At 46.7% G+C, this 13,228-nt stretch overlaps 1 protein-coding gene across 2 annotated transcripts in view; it reads left to right on the plus strand.

The window, feature by feature from the left end:
• Nucleotides 1–788: 788 nt before the first annotated feature.
• The window catches only part of ARID1A (AT-rich interaction domain 1A), a 68,036-nt gene continuing 55,596 nt past the window's right edge, over nucleotides 789–13,228 (plus strand). For both annotated transcript variants that reach the window (XM_045858455.1, XM_045858456.1), the window contains exon 1: nucleotides 789–1,967. In XM_045858455.1, coding sequence (XP_045714411.1) covers nucleotides 837–1,967 — 1,131 coding nt within the window. In that variant the 5' untranslated portion in view covers nucleotides 789–836. The remainder of the gene's footprint in view (nucleotides 1,968–13,228) is intronic.

A 13,228-nucleotide genomic window follows, 5' to 3' on the forward strand; every position in this document is an offset into this window, starting at 1 on the left:
GGGCTGCCGAGCGAAAGCGGCAGAGGGCCTGCCGCCACCGCGGCTGGTTCTCTCCCCTTCTTTGTGAGGGGAAGGGACCGAGTCCGTTCCACGGCCTGCGCCCGCTCCGCGCTCCGTTCCGGGTTTGCCAAGCGGCCGCGACGGCGCTGGGTAAAATGGCAGTGCAGAGCCTCGTGTCGGAGTGAGGGGGACTCGGAGGAGAGTGGGGCGCTCTAGCCGCTCAGTCCAGCCGCCCGCCCGCTCGCTCGCCCGCTGCTACGCAGCAGCCTCGGCCCGCATCGCGGCCGGGGAGGGGAGGCAGGGCGCCCGGCTCGCACTCCGACCCTGCCTCCCGGCGCCCGGGCTGCAGCCGCGCGCCCTCCAGCCCGCCCGTCCCGGGTCCCCCTCCCCCCGCTCCCTCCCCGCCCCCTCCCCCTCGCCTCCCTCCCTCTCTCCCTCCCTCCTCCTTTCTCCGGCAGCAGAAAGCGGAGAGTCACAGCGGGGCCAGGCCCTGGGGAGCGGAGCCTCCACCGCCCCCCTCATTCCCAGGCAAGGGCTTGGGGGGAATGAGCCGGGAGAGCCGGGTCCCGAGCCTACAGAGCCGGGAGCAGCTGAGCCGCCGGCGCCTCAGCCGCCGCCGCCTCCTCCTCCTCCGCCGCCGCCAGCCCGGAGCCTGAGCCGGCGGGGCGGGGGGGAGAGGAGCGAGCGAGCGAGAGCAGCTCAGCAGCGGAGCCCCGCGAGGCCCGCCCGGGCGGGTGGGGAGGGCAACCCGGGGGACTCGGCCCCGGGGTGGGGTGGGAGGGGGGGAGACGACGAAGACAGGGCCGGGTCTCTTCGCGAACGAGACAGCGGGGATCATGGCCGCGCAGGTCGCCCCCGCCGCCGCCAGCAGCCTGGGCAACCCGCCGCCGCCGCCCTCGGAGCTGAAGAAAGCGGAGCAGCAGCAGCAGCAGCGGGAGGAGGCGGGGGGCGAGGCGGCGGCGGCAGCGGCCGAGCGCGGGGAAATGAAGGCAGCGGCCGGCCAGGAAAGCGAGGGCCCCACGGTGGGGCCGCCGCAGCCACTGGGAAAGGAGCTGCAGGACGGGGCCGAGAGCAATGGGGGTGGCGGCGGAGCCGGCGGCGGCGGGCCCGGCGCGGAGCCGGACCTTAAGAACTCGAACGGGAACGCGGGCCCTAGGCCCGCCCTGAACAATAACCTCACGGAGCCGCCCGGTGGCGGCGGCAGCAGCAGCAGCAGCAGCGATGGGGTGGGGGCGCCTCCTCACTCAGCCGCGGCCGCCTTGCCGCCCCCAGCTTACGGCTTCGGGCAACCCTACGGCCGGAGCCCGTCTGCCGTCGCCGCCGCGGCGGCCGCCGTCTTCCACCAACAACATGGCGGACAACAAAGCCCTGCCCTGGCAGCGCTGCAGAGCGGCGGCGGCGGCGGGGGCCTGGAGCCCTACGCGGGGCCCCAGCAGAACTCGCACGACCACGGCTTCCCCAACCACCAGTACAACTCCTACTATCCCAACCGCAGCGCCTACCCCCCGCCTCCCCAGGCCTACGCGCTGAGCTCCCCGAGAGGTAGCACTCCGGGCTCCGGCGCGGCGGCGGCCGCCGGCTCCAAGCCGCCTCCATCCTCCAGCGCCTCCGCCTCCTCGTCGTCTTCGTCCTTCGCTCAGCAGCGCTTCGGGGCCATGGGGGGAGGCGGCTCCTCAGCGGCCGGCGGGGGAACCCCCCAGCCCACCGCCACCCCCACCCTCAACCAACTGCTCACGTCGCCCAGTTCGGCCCGGGGCTACCAGGGCTACCCTGGGGGCGACTACGGCGGCGGGCCCCAGGACGGGGGCGCCGGCAAGGGCCCGGCGGACATGGCCTCGCAGTGCTGGGGGGCTGCTGCTGCGGCGGCGGCAGTCGCCTCGGGAGGGGCCCAACAAAGGAGCCACCACGCGCCCATGAGCCCCGGGAGCAGCGGCGGCGGGGGGCAGCCGCTCGCCCGGACCCCTCAGGTACCCAGCTGAGTGGGGAGGGTGCTGGGGCGAGCGGGGTTCGGGGGTGGGTGGGTGGCGGCCGCCGGGATCAGGCCACAGCCATGAGCTACCCCCAGTCCGGGGCCCCCACTGCTGGGGAGCTGCCATTGTCTAGCTCTTCTCTCTTAAAATGGCTGCCTGTCTGCCTTCCTTTCCTTCCCTCCTTCAGCCTTTGTGTGGGGCTTTCCCTGAGGTGTCTGCTCCCCTTCTCCCTCTCCCCTGGTCCCTTCGAACTCCAGGGGCTTTTAAGGGGGTGCGGAACAAAATGTGCGGGGAAGGACCTGGTCCTGGGTGAGAGGGTGCTGGGGCTCAGATGAGGGGTAAAGGCAGTGCTAGAAGCTCCGGAGTTGAGTGAACAGTTCTTTGCTCACCTGCCGCTCCTCTTTGCGCCCCCCTGCCTTTCTCTAGGCCGTTCCCTATCTGTGCTTTCATAAAGGGGCCCCTCGGGCTTGGGGGGCCTCGAGGGAGGGCAGGGGCCTGCTTGGGGGCAGCTAGAGGCCGGCTGCGGCTCACCCAGAGCAGTCCGGGCCATCTCTTGTCTTAGTTTCCTTGGGCCCAGTGGCCTGGTCTTCTCCCTGGAAGTGCTGGTAAACAGCTGAGTGATTGGAGTAGTAAGTGCAGATTGCTTTGGTTTGGGATTTGAATTATGGAGGTAAAATCCTTCTGTCAAAGCCAGGAGACAGTTGGTCTTAGGTTGACATCCTATCTGTGATCTGATTGGCTCCCCATCTCCTGCTCTTGGCCATTTATAATTGCCTCTGATGTAATGGTACAACAATCCTGATGAGCTCATAAACTTTTACACTCTGCTTTTCTGCCAGTGATAACCCAAACCATCGCTGCCACTATCTGCCTTTTATTCCAGAGCTGAAATTGGCTGTGACCTTGAGGAGTGAGGTTTAAGCAGCAATACTGTATCAGCAGGAGCAGAGCCCCAGACAGCCTGCCCTTGTTACATTGTGCCCGAAACAAAAGAGGAGGCGGTGGCATTTTGCTTGTACCTTGGATTTATTTTGCTTGTTATGTTTTATGCAGCCTGAAATAGAGTCTGTGTTGTTAGAACAGTAGCTGGGTTTTTCTCTACAATGGGTTTGCTGTTTGTTTTGGTTTTGTGACTTTTCTGATGGTATAAATGACTTCTTTGATGGCTCTGAAGATGCATTTGTCTTGAGTAATTTTGACCCTGTTCACTTTGCAGAACTGAAATTATTTTACTGGGCTTTTTATTGTGTGGCAAATGTGGGGTCTTTATGGAAGGGGGTAGGAGGAAAAAAACTTTTTTGAGAACTGGAAGCTTTCTGGGAGAATTTCATATTAGGTTTAAGAAAGGCTGGCCTCATTCTTTGTTTACATGTTGAATCTTGTTAACACTTTACTTTTGTTAATTGAACTTTGTGAGTGCAGCTGAATTTAAAGGGAAGCTGTCATCTTTTATGATCTTGAGAGGGACTTTCTCCTAAAGGCTTGGTTTGGTGAAATTTATCATTTGCTCGTGAAATATCAAAAAAGACTAGTTTTCTGTTTTGTCATCAGTCATTTTAGAGCTTTAAATAGAGATTGACCAGTTTTTGTTTTTGTTTTTGCATTTTAAGGTATGTTCAGTTTTTTCTATCTTCCAAGATAATAAAAGTAACAACCTACAATGATATTTAAGGATTGCTCAGAAATTCAACTTTCAGATACTTCCTAAAGCATTTTATTTTACTCTTCTCTCTCCATCATGTTCTGTTTTCAATGCTTCAGTCAGAAATACTGAGTGTTTTATGGAGTCATGTATCTTTTCAAAGAGAAGTAAATGCTCCTCCCTTCATATCTCCCCCCTTACAGCAGTATCCAGTTGTACCTTTTTGGTGTGAGATTTTGTTCACTTAGGTAGCCTAAGTAGTTGTATTCCCTCTCCATCTAGAACTGCTCTTCTACTCTTCCATTGAGTTGGGTATTTTGAAAAGAGTTGTATTAGATGGCAGGTTTTTTTAGAGCTCTATGCCTTGACTCCATGCCTTCCATGATGATATACATCTGGGCAAGAGATAGGGGAATTTTCAATTGGATTTCTAGTGTCTGGAGGATAAGGTGTGTGGGGGTTTTTTTGTCTTAGAACACAGAACATCTGGTTGTCTCTGGATCATTCTGTAGTCTACATCTCTTTCCCCTCATTCCTCCTTTTTTTGGTGGGGGTCATGAGAAATTTACCTTTCTTAAACTACTAGAGAAAATAATTTGGGGTGAGTCAAGAGTCAGTTTAAAAGCAAAAATTAATTTGAATTTTACTGGTTTGGCACACACATGTTTGTTTTGATAAAACCAAGATTTGCCATGTAATAATTTCTGTTTTTCAGTTATTAAATAAGTATTTGAAAACTTTCTGTGTGCTAGGTAATATGCTTTGTGCTGGGTAAAAAGGTAGAAAAATAGATACAGTCCCTGTTTGGAAGCTTGTCTGTGCTGCGTTTAGGTGAATTTTCTGATTCCCTTTTAACATCACCAGACCTGGCACTTCACACACCATAGACTCGTGTTCAAGTTCAGTTCAGTTGTCTACCACTCTGAGACACAGAGTGGGCTGGTGAGCATTCACTTGTGGAAGACAGTGAAACATCCAGTTTTGTGGGCTGCTTCAGTTCAGGTATGTAGTCTAGGTGAGGGTTATAGGTGGATTTTGTTCTGAATTCCTCTTTGCTACATTAAAGATAAACCTCTTGTCAGATTATGATGCCCTGTTCTTAAGCATTCTAAAATAATAGGGTCTTGTTCTGTTCCCTTTCCCTAACTCAGTCTTGGGTTATGAACATTTTGCAGAGACTTGATTAACACAGCTAAGGTGGTGATGTTCTCATTTGACTCTGCCTTTTTCAAATAAAGATTAGGTAAGTGTGTGTATGTTGTGGCTATGTCCTTTTCACAGGAGCTGGGAAAATCCCAGCAAACAAACTTTTTCTTTATCCCTTTCTATAAGTACTCTACCTTAAGCTGTTGAATCCTGCTACTGGTGAAATTCTTTTCAGTAGGTCCCCTCTGTGCTTGAACCTGATGTATCACTTTTTACTTGGGATGCTCTTAGCTGTAGTACCTTGCCAGTGGTAATACCAGGTCATCAAAGAAAAAGATAAAATAGAATATGTAGTTCAGAATCAAGCTTGATTTGATTGTAAAAGTTTGGCTGTTAGTTCTTGCTATGGAAATATCAAATGATATTTTTGACGACTGGGAAATAAATTCAGGAATCCTGGGCTTATTATGGGAATGCCTACTGGCAGAAATTCTGGGCTGGCTGAAATACAGGACTCTTGGAGTTCTCTCAAGTAGGAGGGACCAGGAAAACCACACTGAGGTGGCACTTAGTTTGGGGGGCTTCATGTTTCTGTACTGTCCATAAGAGTACTGGTGGTGATGGAGGTTGGGATGGTGATGAGAAAAGAGAAAGCATCTAGGACCAAAATTGCCTTGTTTCTGTTGGGCGCTGTGAAGAATTTTTTAGGATCCTTCCTTTGAGTATGATACACAGTAACCATCATAAGTGGCACCTGCTGTAACAAGATGTCTTGGATTACATTAAACATTTATATGTTGGATTGATTCCTGTAAGGTGTGAGGTCTACAATAGGCCTTTTGCAAAGAAGTTAGTGAAGTTTTTTTTTAATGTAGAAATAGGCTAACAAAGTAATGGTTAGGGCCCCTTCTTATTCCCATCCTCCTGCCCCAAAGGTTGTATTAATTGGCTTCAGATCCCCAAATTTTAAAAGCAACTGAAGCATGCAAATAATGGTTAAAATATGGTATTCAAAATAAATTGACACCATATAATTTTTTCTTGCCAGCGAGCTGAGATACCTCAGTCTCTGAATGGATTACTGTTTCCTTTTTATCTCCAGGTTATACCTTGCTTAGATTGGTCGATATCATTACGGATATACATTGAGTTGTGTGTGGCACAGTGGTGAGGAGTAAAGAGCACAGGACTCAGGAAGAGGCGGCTTTGGTTCCACATGCAGTTCTGGATTAAGCTTTGTGACTGTGGGCAAGTCATTTGCCTTCTTGTTGCATTTTTTCTTCATCAGTAAAGTGAGGTTGGAGAATTGCATGACCTCCCTCTGTGATGCTATATATCTCTCTGTGCTTTCGTATTTGACTTGTTATGAGGTAGCTTCTTCCTCTACATTTATAACTAGGGGTCTTGAGACCATCTTTCTTATCCTGTGCTTAAGGAACTCAAGGCTGTTTTCTCCTGAGGATTTACAGGGATAACCTCTGAACAGCTGGGTGCAATGGTGGCAGAAAAAGCAAATACCACCAGACTGTTTGCCATGGAGCTGTTAATGTTTGTCATCAGTCATTCCACCTGGCTGGTGGTTTAAAAACACTAAATAATAATTGAAAAATTAAACAGATCACTAAAGGAGGACTTGAAAAATAGTTGCTTCAGAATCTCCTAATTTTGGGAGTGTATTAGGGATGGGAAGTGGATATTCATAAATTCAGCATTAGCACTGTTTATTTAGCGGGGGATAGGAAGGTGGGGAGAGGTAGGTAGCATTAAACTCTCCAGACTTTCTGGTGTTTGGGCAGGTCTAGGTCTGGTTTGGGCAGTTGGTTGTAATCTGAGTGCCTGAACTTGCCCTGCAAATTTTGCTGAGAGAGGAGCAAAAGTTCCTGAGACTAGGAAAAGCTAATAGTGTCAGGGTCAGTTTCATAGGTGTGCTGCCTTTTCTCATGCCCCTGGTTTTTGAAACTATGTGGTGTGGTTTGCAAGTGGTCTTGGAGATGCTGTTCTTTCTCTTCTCTGGCACACCTGAATTTCCATTTTTTTCCCCTCCTGGCTTAGTAGTTTAGAAGCGTAATTTAGGCATATTAGAGGTGTGCTAGAAGGAAGCTTCCCTTTATAAAAAAGGAAAAAAGGTGATGGGGAAAGTTGTTTGATAATTCTCTGCTTGACGCAGCAGCTTCTTCCCCTCTGAAGGAACCAAATGTTTCAGAGCTTTGTGTAAATACTTGCTGAGCTGTCAATATGTACCCAGGAGGTTTCTGTAGTAAGATGTGAACAGCTCTATAGAATGTTTGACAGGCAAATTAATAAACAGTTTCCAAGGAAAGATAATGCTACTCTCTTCTCATGTGGTGAAATAAAAATAACATAGGAGAAAAAGACGAGACTAGGGAAGAGGGTAGGTAGTGTAGGGGGGCATATAGAGCATGGAGATAAGAAGAGATGATCTAAAAGAGATTTGAACCTAAAAGATGCTGCCCTGGAAGAGCACTTTGAGTTTTAAAGCCTTTTTCTTTGAGAAAGGTTTTGTAGTTTGGTGAGATGTTTTTAGGGTTGGGTTTGCATTTTTGGAGTACCAGAAAGTAGAAGAAAGGTCTACTGCAACTTCAGCATCCTTTTCAGCCTTTGTCCTGCTGTGGCTCTCAGGACTATAAGCCCACACCAAGGGCTGGATTATTTATATACTTTTTACTGGACTCCTGTGTATTACTTATATGTGTATTAAAATTAATGCCCCCAGGTTCCTGGGTCAGTGCAAAGTCCAAATGTTTGGGGACTACTAAATCCTGCCTGAAGGGTTATGTGAGTAGATTCAGACTTTGTTTTTGAAATTGCCATTTTAGGATTAAAAACATTTCTGGTTCCTTCAGTGACACACTCTTTTTATGGAGGTATTTTAGAAGTACAGTATCTTAGCTGTCTGCCTGTGGTATACTCTCCTTTGGTAGCCTTGTAAGGTGACCAGATTTGCCCCTGAAAGTCCCTTTTTTAAACTAAATCCACTGACTCTGATACCAGTTTTCTTCACATGAGCTGTTTTAGAGACCAGAGTCCTGGAAGTGCCTTTTTGAACTACCATAGTAGTAGGGAATATGAGCGTAATTATGGCCCTGACCATAATTTTTAGGTTCAGCTAACTTACCAAAGGCTATCAGCTTGTTTTAAAACAAAATATAAAAACTTGGGTTGACACTGACATTGGTTGCCCAGGCCTTTCCCAGTGTGGTGGTGGTGAGGGTATAAGAACTTTAGACTTGTTGCTGAGAACATGATTTAAAGTTCAGGGAGATCTGGAGATTCAAACAGGGGTGGGAAATTGTTCTGTGTGAACATACCAATTAGATACTAAAAGGGAACTTAAAAGATAGTAGCAATCTCGCTTTGGAGGAGTTTAGTTTTCTTGAGGAAGCATGCTTATATGCACACATCTGGAAAACTTGTGAAGTAAGGTTTTATAAATGGATATAGACCAGACTAAGTCTATGGGCTGAAGGAATCCGAGAATAAGGAGCAATTAGAATTAGACACTTTATCTTGGGACAACTTTTAGAGGCTGTGATTTGTGAAGTTAAATGTTTGAGAGGGGGGAAGTTAAAATATTAATTTGCTTTTTCTTAATGCTACTCCGAGTTCTGTGGGCTTTACAGAATCCAAATTACACATCTATCCACAGACCAATAGTTGTCTCATTCCAGTGACTGAAAATTTGGGTTCTAACTAAAATTTCCATGAAAGAAAGTGGTTCCAGGATCTTAGTGGTTCCTGTGGTTATGTGGGGCCTTTGGTACAACCTGCCAAGTTCTTGGCCAATTCAGGGGGCTCTTTTGTTGTAATTTTGGGTTTGGAAGGTCATGTCACCTTCAGATTTGTGAGCCCTGGACAACTCTGAAGTGACAGTAGTTCAACTTTGGTTGGAGAGCCTGGGGTTTCTATTTTTTGGCAGAGTTAATTGACCTTCCTTAAAATGTGCCATGAAGTACCTGTTGGGACTGCCTCTATTTTTGAAGGCCTGGAGCCGAGCTTGAACTGAGTTGCTTGGGTCAGGCCTTACATTGAGGGTTGATGGGTGGGCAAGCCTGCACGTACGCGGTTTGCTCATCTGTTCACAAAAATGGCTCTTAATATTGTTTTTTCATGAGGTTGGCTATGGCTAAGAAGCTCATAAATGAAGCAAATACATGTTTATTCCTTATGGGAGCCTCTGAAATGTAGTGATTTTTTCCCTCCGTGCTGTTCCATATGCGATTGGACCACATATGACTTCTGGCACTTTTTGAGGGTTCTGAGTGGATGCTGAACAGCTTGGAGTGTCCAGTGCCAGGCTACAGTGCTTCCACCTGGAAGAGAAGGATGGGTTACTCAGTTCCAGTATAGAAATATGGAGTCTTGAATACAGATTTTTAAAATATATTTTATTTATTACTTATTTTTAGAGAGAGAGGAAGGGAGGGAAAAAGAGAGGGAGAGAGACATCAATGTGTGGTTGCCTCTCACATGGCCCCCACTGGGGGACTTGGCCCACAACCCAGGCATGTGCCCTGACTGGGAATCGAACGGGCAACCCTTTGGTTTGCAGCCCACGCTCAATCCACTGAGCCACACAAGCCAGGGCTTGACTACAGATTTTAATTTAGAAATGTTTCTTCTAACTTCTTTTGCCTTGCCATTCTGGCATTTTGTGAAAGTGAGTTTCCAGTAACTTGGGAGCATTGGCACCATGGTTCACCTGCCACAGCAGGTGTGTAGGGGCTTGAGGTCAATCCCAGATTTTAGAGGAATCCAGGTTATTAACTGTCTTGACTATTCCTCTCTTCAGTTGCCCCCGCTTGCTGCCCTGCCCCCTTATTTAAATGGATAGAATTAGTTTTTATTGAATGTGAAGGGACATCTGAGTGAACTTTCATTTGTTTTTGCTCATCATTTGTGCCTACTAGAAGATGGTCTTGGAACAGGTTGAGTCTTTATTTCCGGGTGGCGTCTGCATTTTCTAAGGGTGTACTACAATGGGAAGAAGTCTGATGCCAAAAATGCATTCCAACATGCTGAAGAGTAGGAAATTTGATCCCTAAAATGTTGACTTAGTGTTGGTTATGGTACATATTAGAAATCACCCAGTAATCCAGGACAGATTTTTGTCGCCCTTCAGGAAGTTAATGTTGATATGAAATACTGAAGGGCTTTGGGCACTGGGGCTATGTGCTCTCCAGGCTGCTTGAATTGCCACCCATATGAAGAGGAAATGTGCCATGTGCTTTTTTTTTCTCTTGCATTTGGGCTTCCTTATGGCTTCATTCCTTCTGGGTTCCCAAGTCTGCAGTGTTAGATACTAGATTTCTTCCTTCCTTGGCCCTGGCACATTCATGATTTTTTGTGGCTTATCACCAGCAGCCAAAATTTTTGTGTGCTTTTCCCTCTTAAACTTGTTAGCTTTCAGCTTACTTATTTATAGACATCTCTGTTAAAAGGAACTCCCCCCATCCCCCCAAGACCTAGCACCAGCATGATGGCACCAGGGGAATGTAAGAATTGATGTGATATTCGTTATTTAAAAACTCATTTGCTGTGTGCTCAATGTTTTTTTTATTTTGCCTCCTGTTTTCCTTAAGGTCATAACTTGCTTTCCAGGCATGAGTGCATCTGAGTCCAGCTGTTTACTCTAAACTAACTCGTACCTAGTGTACTTTGACTTTTAAGAAAAGTGTGAGTTCAGCCACGTGGTGGAGAATTAAAGACTAAGTCATGCAGGTTGCTTCCTTGTAGAGGAAACAGATATGTCTTTGGGTTCTTCTTGCCCAGTGATTCTCCCCTCTCTCTTGTGTAGATCTTAATATGGCTTTGTGTTCATAGAGAACAAGTCATCTGAGCAATTAGTTGCTTTTTGTCTTCTTTGGCATATACAGATGGCTTTTTCTCTTCCCCTTTGAGCAATACGCAGTCCTGGTCCTAAAGTGGTAGAATTTGTGAGGTGGTCCAGCATTAGTTTAAGAGTGTGAAACTTTTTTTTTTTTTTTAATCCTTATCCAAGGACATGCTTATAGATTTTAGAGAGGGGGGAAAGGAGGGAGAAAGAGAGAGAGAGAAACATCGATGTGAGAAACATTAATTGTTCCCTCCTATACACACCCTGACCAGTGACTGAGCCTGCAACCTAGGTATGTGCCTTGACCAGGAATTGAACCCGAGACCTTCTGGTTTATGGGACAATGACCAAGCTACTGAGTCACACCTGCCAGGGCAGGAGTACAAAACTCTTGATAATTTAGATTTGGATAACCCCCCTTTCATCTCCCGACTTCTTTTTACTTGTTTAGGAATTTGGGCTGCCAAAGATAACTCTTATAAAGGATTTGTGAAGTAATTTTTATAGGTGGTTTATCTACAACTTTGTACTGGGTCAGTGACAGGTCAAAAAATTTGCCCTAGGGCAAATAGCTAGTAAAAGGTACAGTTTGGATTTGAATCAGGTTTTTCTGATTCTCCAGAGCTGTAACACTATAAACTACTAAAATTGCTTTTCCAAAATAAATTATTCAAGCACTAAGGCTTATTGGGACGTTAGTTTTGCAATAGCCTGGAACTCTTAAATGCGGTGAAAGACTGAAAAGCCTTTAGTTACAACTTGACATTATGCCTAGATTTCTGTCCTGTATGTCCCTTCCATTTAGGATTTTACTTAGGCTTCTGATGAATGGCTATGTGATCCCAGTAGTAAGAATTGGCAGCATTTGGTCCCCAGGCTCCTTTCTTGGGAGGGATCTTGGAGAATGGGGTTGGGGGGTGAGATTCAGGTTCAAAATAGAGCCTGTCACTTTGATCTAAGTGAGAGTAACTTGCATTATGAAAACATTTGCAGAGTGATTTTACTTTCTGTAACTTGGAGCACTCACTGAGGAGGCAGGGATTATTGTCTTAATTTTCCACTTGGGGAAAGTGAACACGTAAAGGTTAATTGCCTGTACATCCAAAGTTTCATTGCAGATGCAGCTCTAAAACCAAGATTTAAAGTTCCCTTAGGTTGTATGACTTTAGGCAAGTCACTTAACTTTTCTGAATCTGTATCTTCAATTATATAGTAAAGAAAAATATCTACCTTGTAGGCTGTAGTAAATATTCAATTAAGATATGTGAAAGTACTATTATCAAATAAAACTCAAACATGACCCCTGTTTGGTAGAGGCCCCTGCTTGATAGCGGGATAGAATTCGAATGGTTAAAACCAGTATTGGTCTTCACTAAATTAAAAGCTGTCCCATAGTTCTTAGCTACATTTGAATTATATTAATGCTTAAAAAAAAATCATTAAACACCTGTTATAGTTTGAGAGCTAGAGTAGTACAGTGGTTCTCAGTGTGGTCCCTAATCAGCAGCACCCGCATTACCTGGGCCCTGTTTAGAAATGCAAATATTCAGCCACACCTATGAAACCCAAAACTGTGGCAAACTCTGGCTATTATCTTTTGTTTGTTTTGTTTTTTTAATTTCTCACCTGAGGATATGAGAGAGAGAGAAATGTGGATGGGTAGCCTCCCCAGATGCGCACCCGCGGGCCGCCGGCGCCCCCCCCATGGAACCTGCAACCTTTTGGAGTACAGGTGTGATGCTTCAACCAACTGAGCCACCTGGCCAGGACTGGCTAGTGAATTTTAACAAGCTCTCCAAGCAATTGTGATGCATGCTCAAGTTCAAGAACTACTGGGTTTATGCACATACATGTTTTGGGCTATGGAGTAGATCCAAATTATCTCAGGGGCTTCTTCCAAATTGTATCATAGGCTAATGTTTAAGATTTATGTACCTTCCCTTCCCATAATGCTAAAGTGTTATTGAATGGAGAAAAGGTTAAAAGTGCTTGAAGTTGGGAGAGAAGAAAATGCTTTTGAAATGGATGTTCAGTGCAATAATGATAAACTAGTGACAAAACATGTCTGCTTGTTTACAGGACTTGGGGACTTCCTGCTTTCCATTTTATCTCTTTCTCCTTGGTAATAGCATGAGGATAATCTGAATCTGTGGTCCTGGTTGTTTGATGAAGGTGGAAAAAATTATTTTAGGATGATTGCCTATGATATTTTTCCAAATATAATCAGTTGAATAAATTGCATAAGAAAGTGATTATTGAAAATGCTACTCAAAGGCCAGTTTTGGAGCATTAATTAAATGCCATGATGTCCCTTCTGCTTGTAATAATGGCCAGCTGATCTGAGAATAGGGCCCTTGGTGATCTGGTGATCTCTCCCTCAGTAGGCCTCTCTCACCCCCAGTCCCCAAAGGCCACCCTGAGTTTTGTTGTGATTCCTTTCCTTGAGTCCCTTGTGAAGTCCTAGCAAATAAATCCTCTAAGTAGACTCCTGACAAGTCCACCCCATCTCTGATGTAGATGAGGTCTCTCTGAGGAGTGGACATCTAAGTCAAGACTTGTTCCCAGTTGTATGACTTAATTGTGCCTGCCCAGGCTGGTGTGGCTTAGTTCTTTGGG

This window comes from Phyllostomus hastatus, unplaced genomic scaffold (assembly GCF_019186645.2).
Source record: "Phyllostomus hastatus isolate PE091 unplaced genomic scaffold, TTU_PhHast_1.1 phas_scaffold_182, whole genome shotgun sequence".
NCBI classification, from domain to species: domain Eukaryota; kingdom Metazoa; phylum Chordata; class Mammalia; order Chiroptera; family Phyllostomidae; genus Phyllostomus; species Phyllostomus hastatus.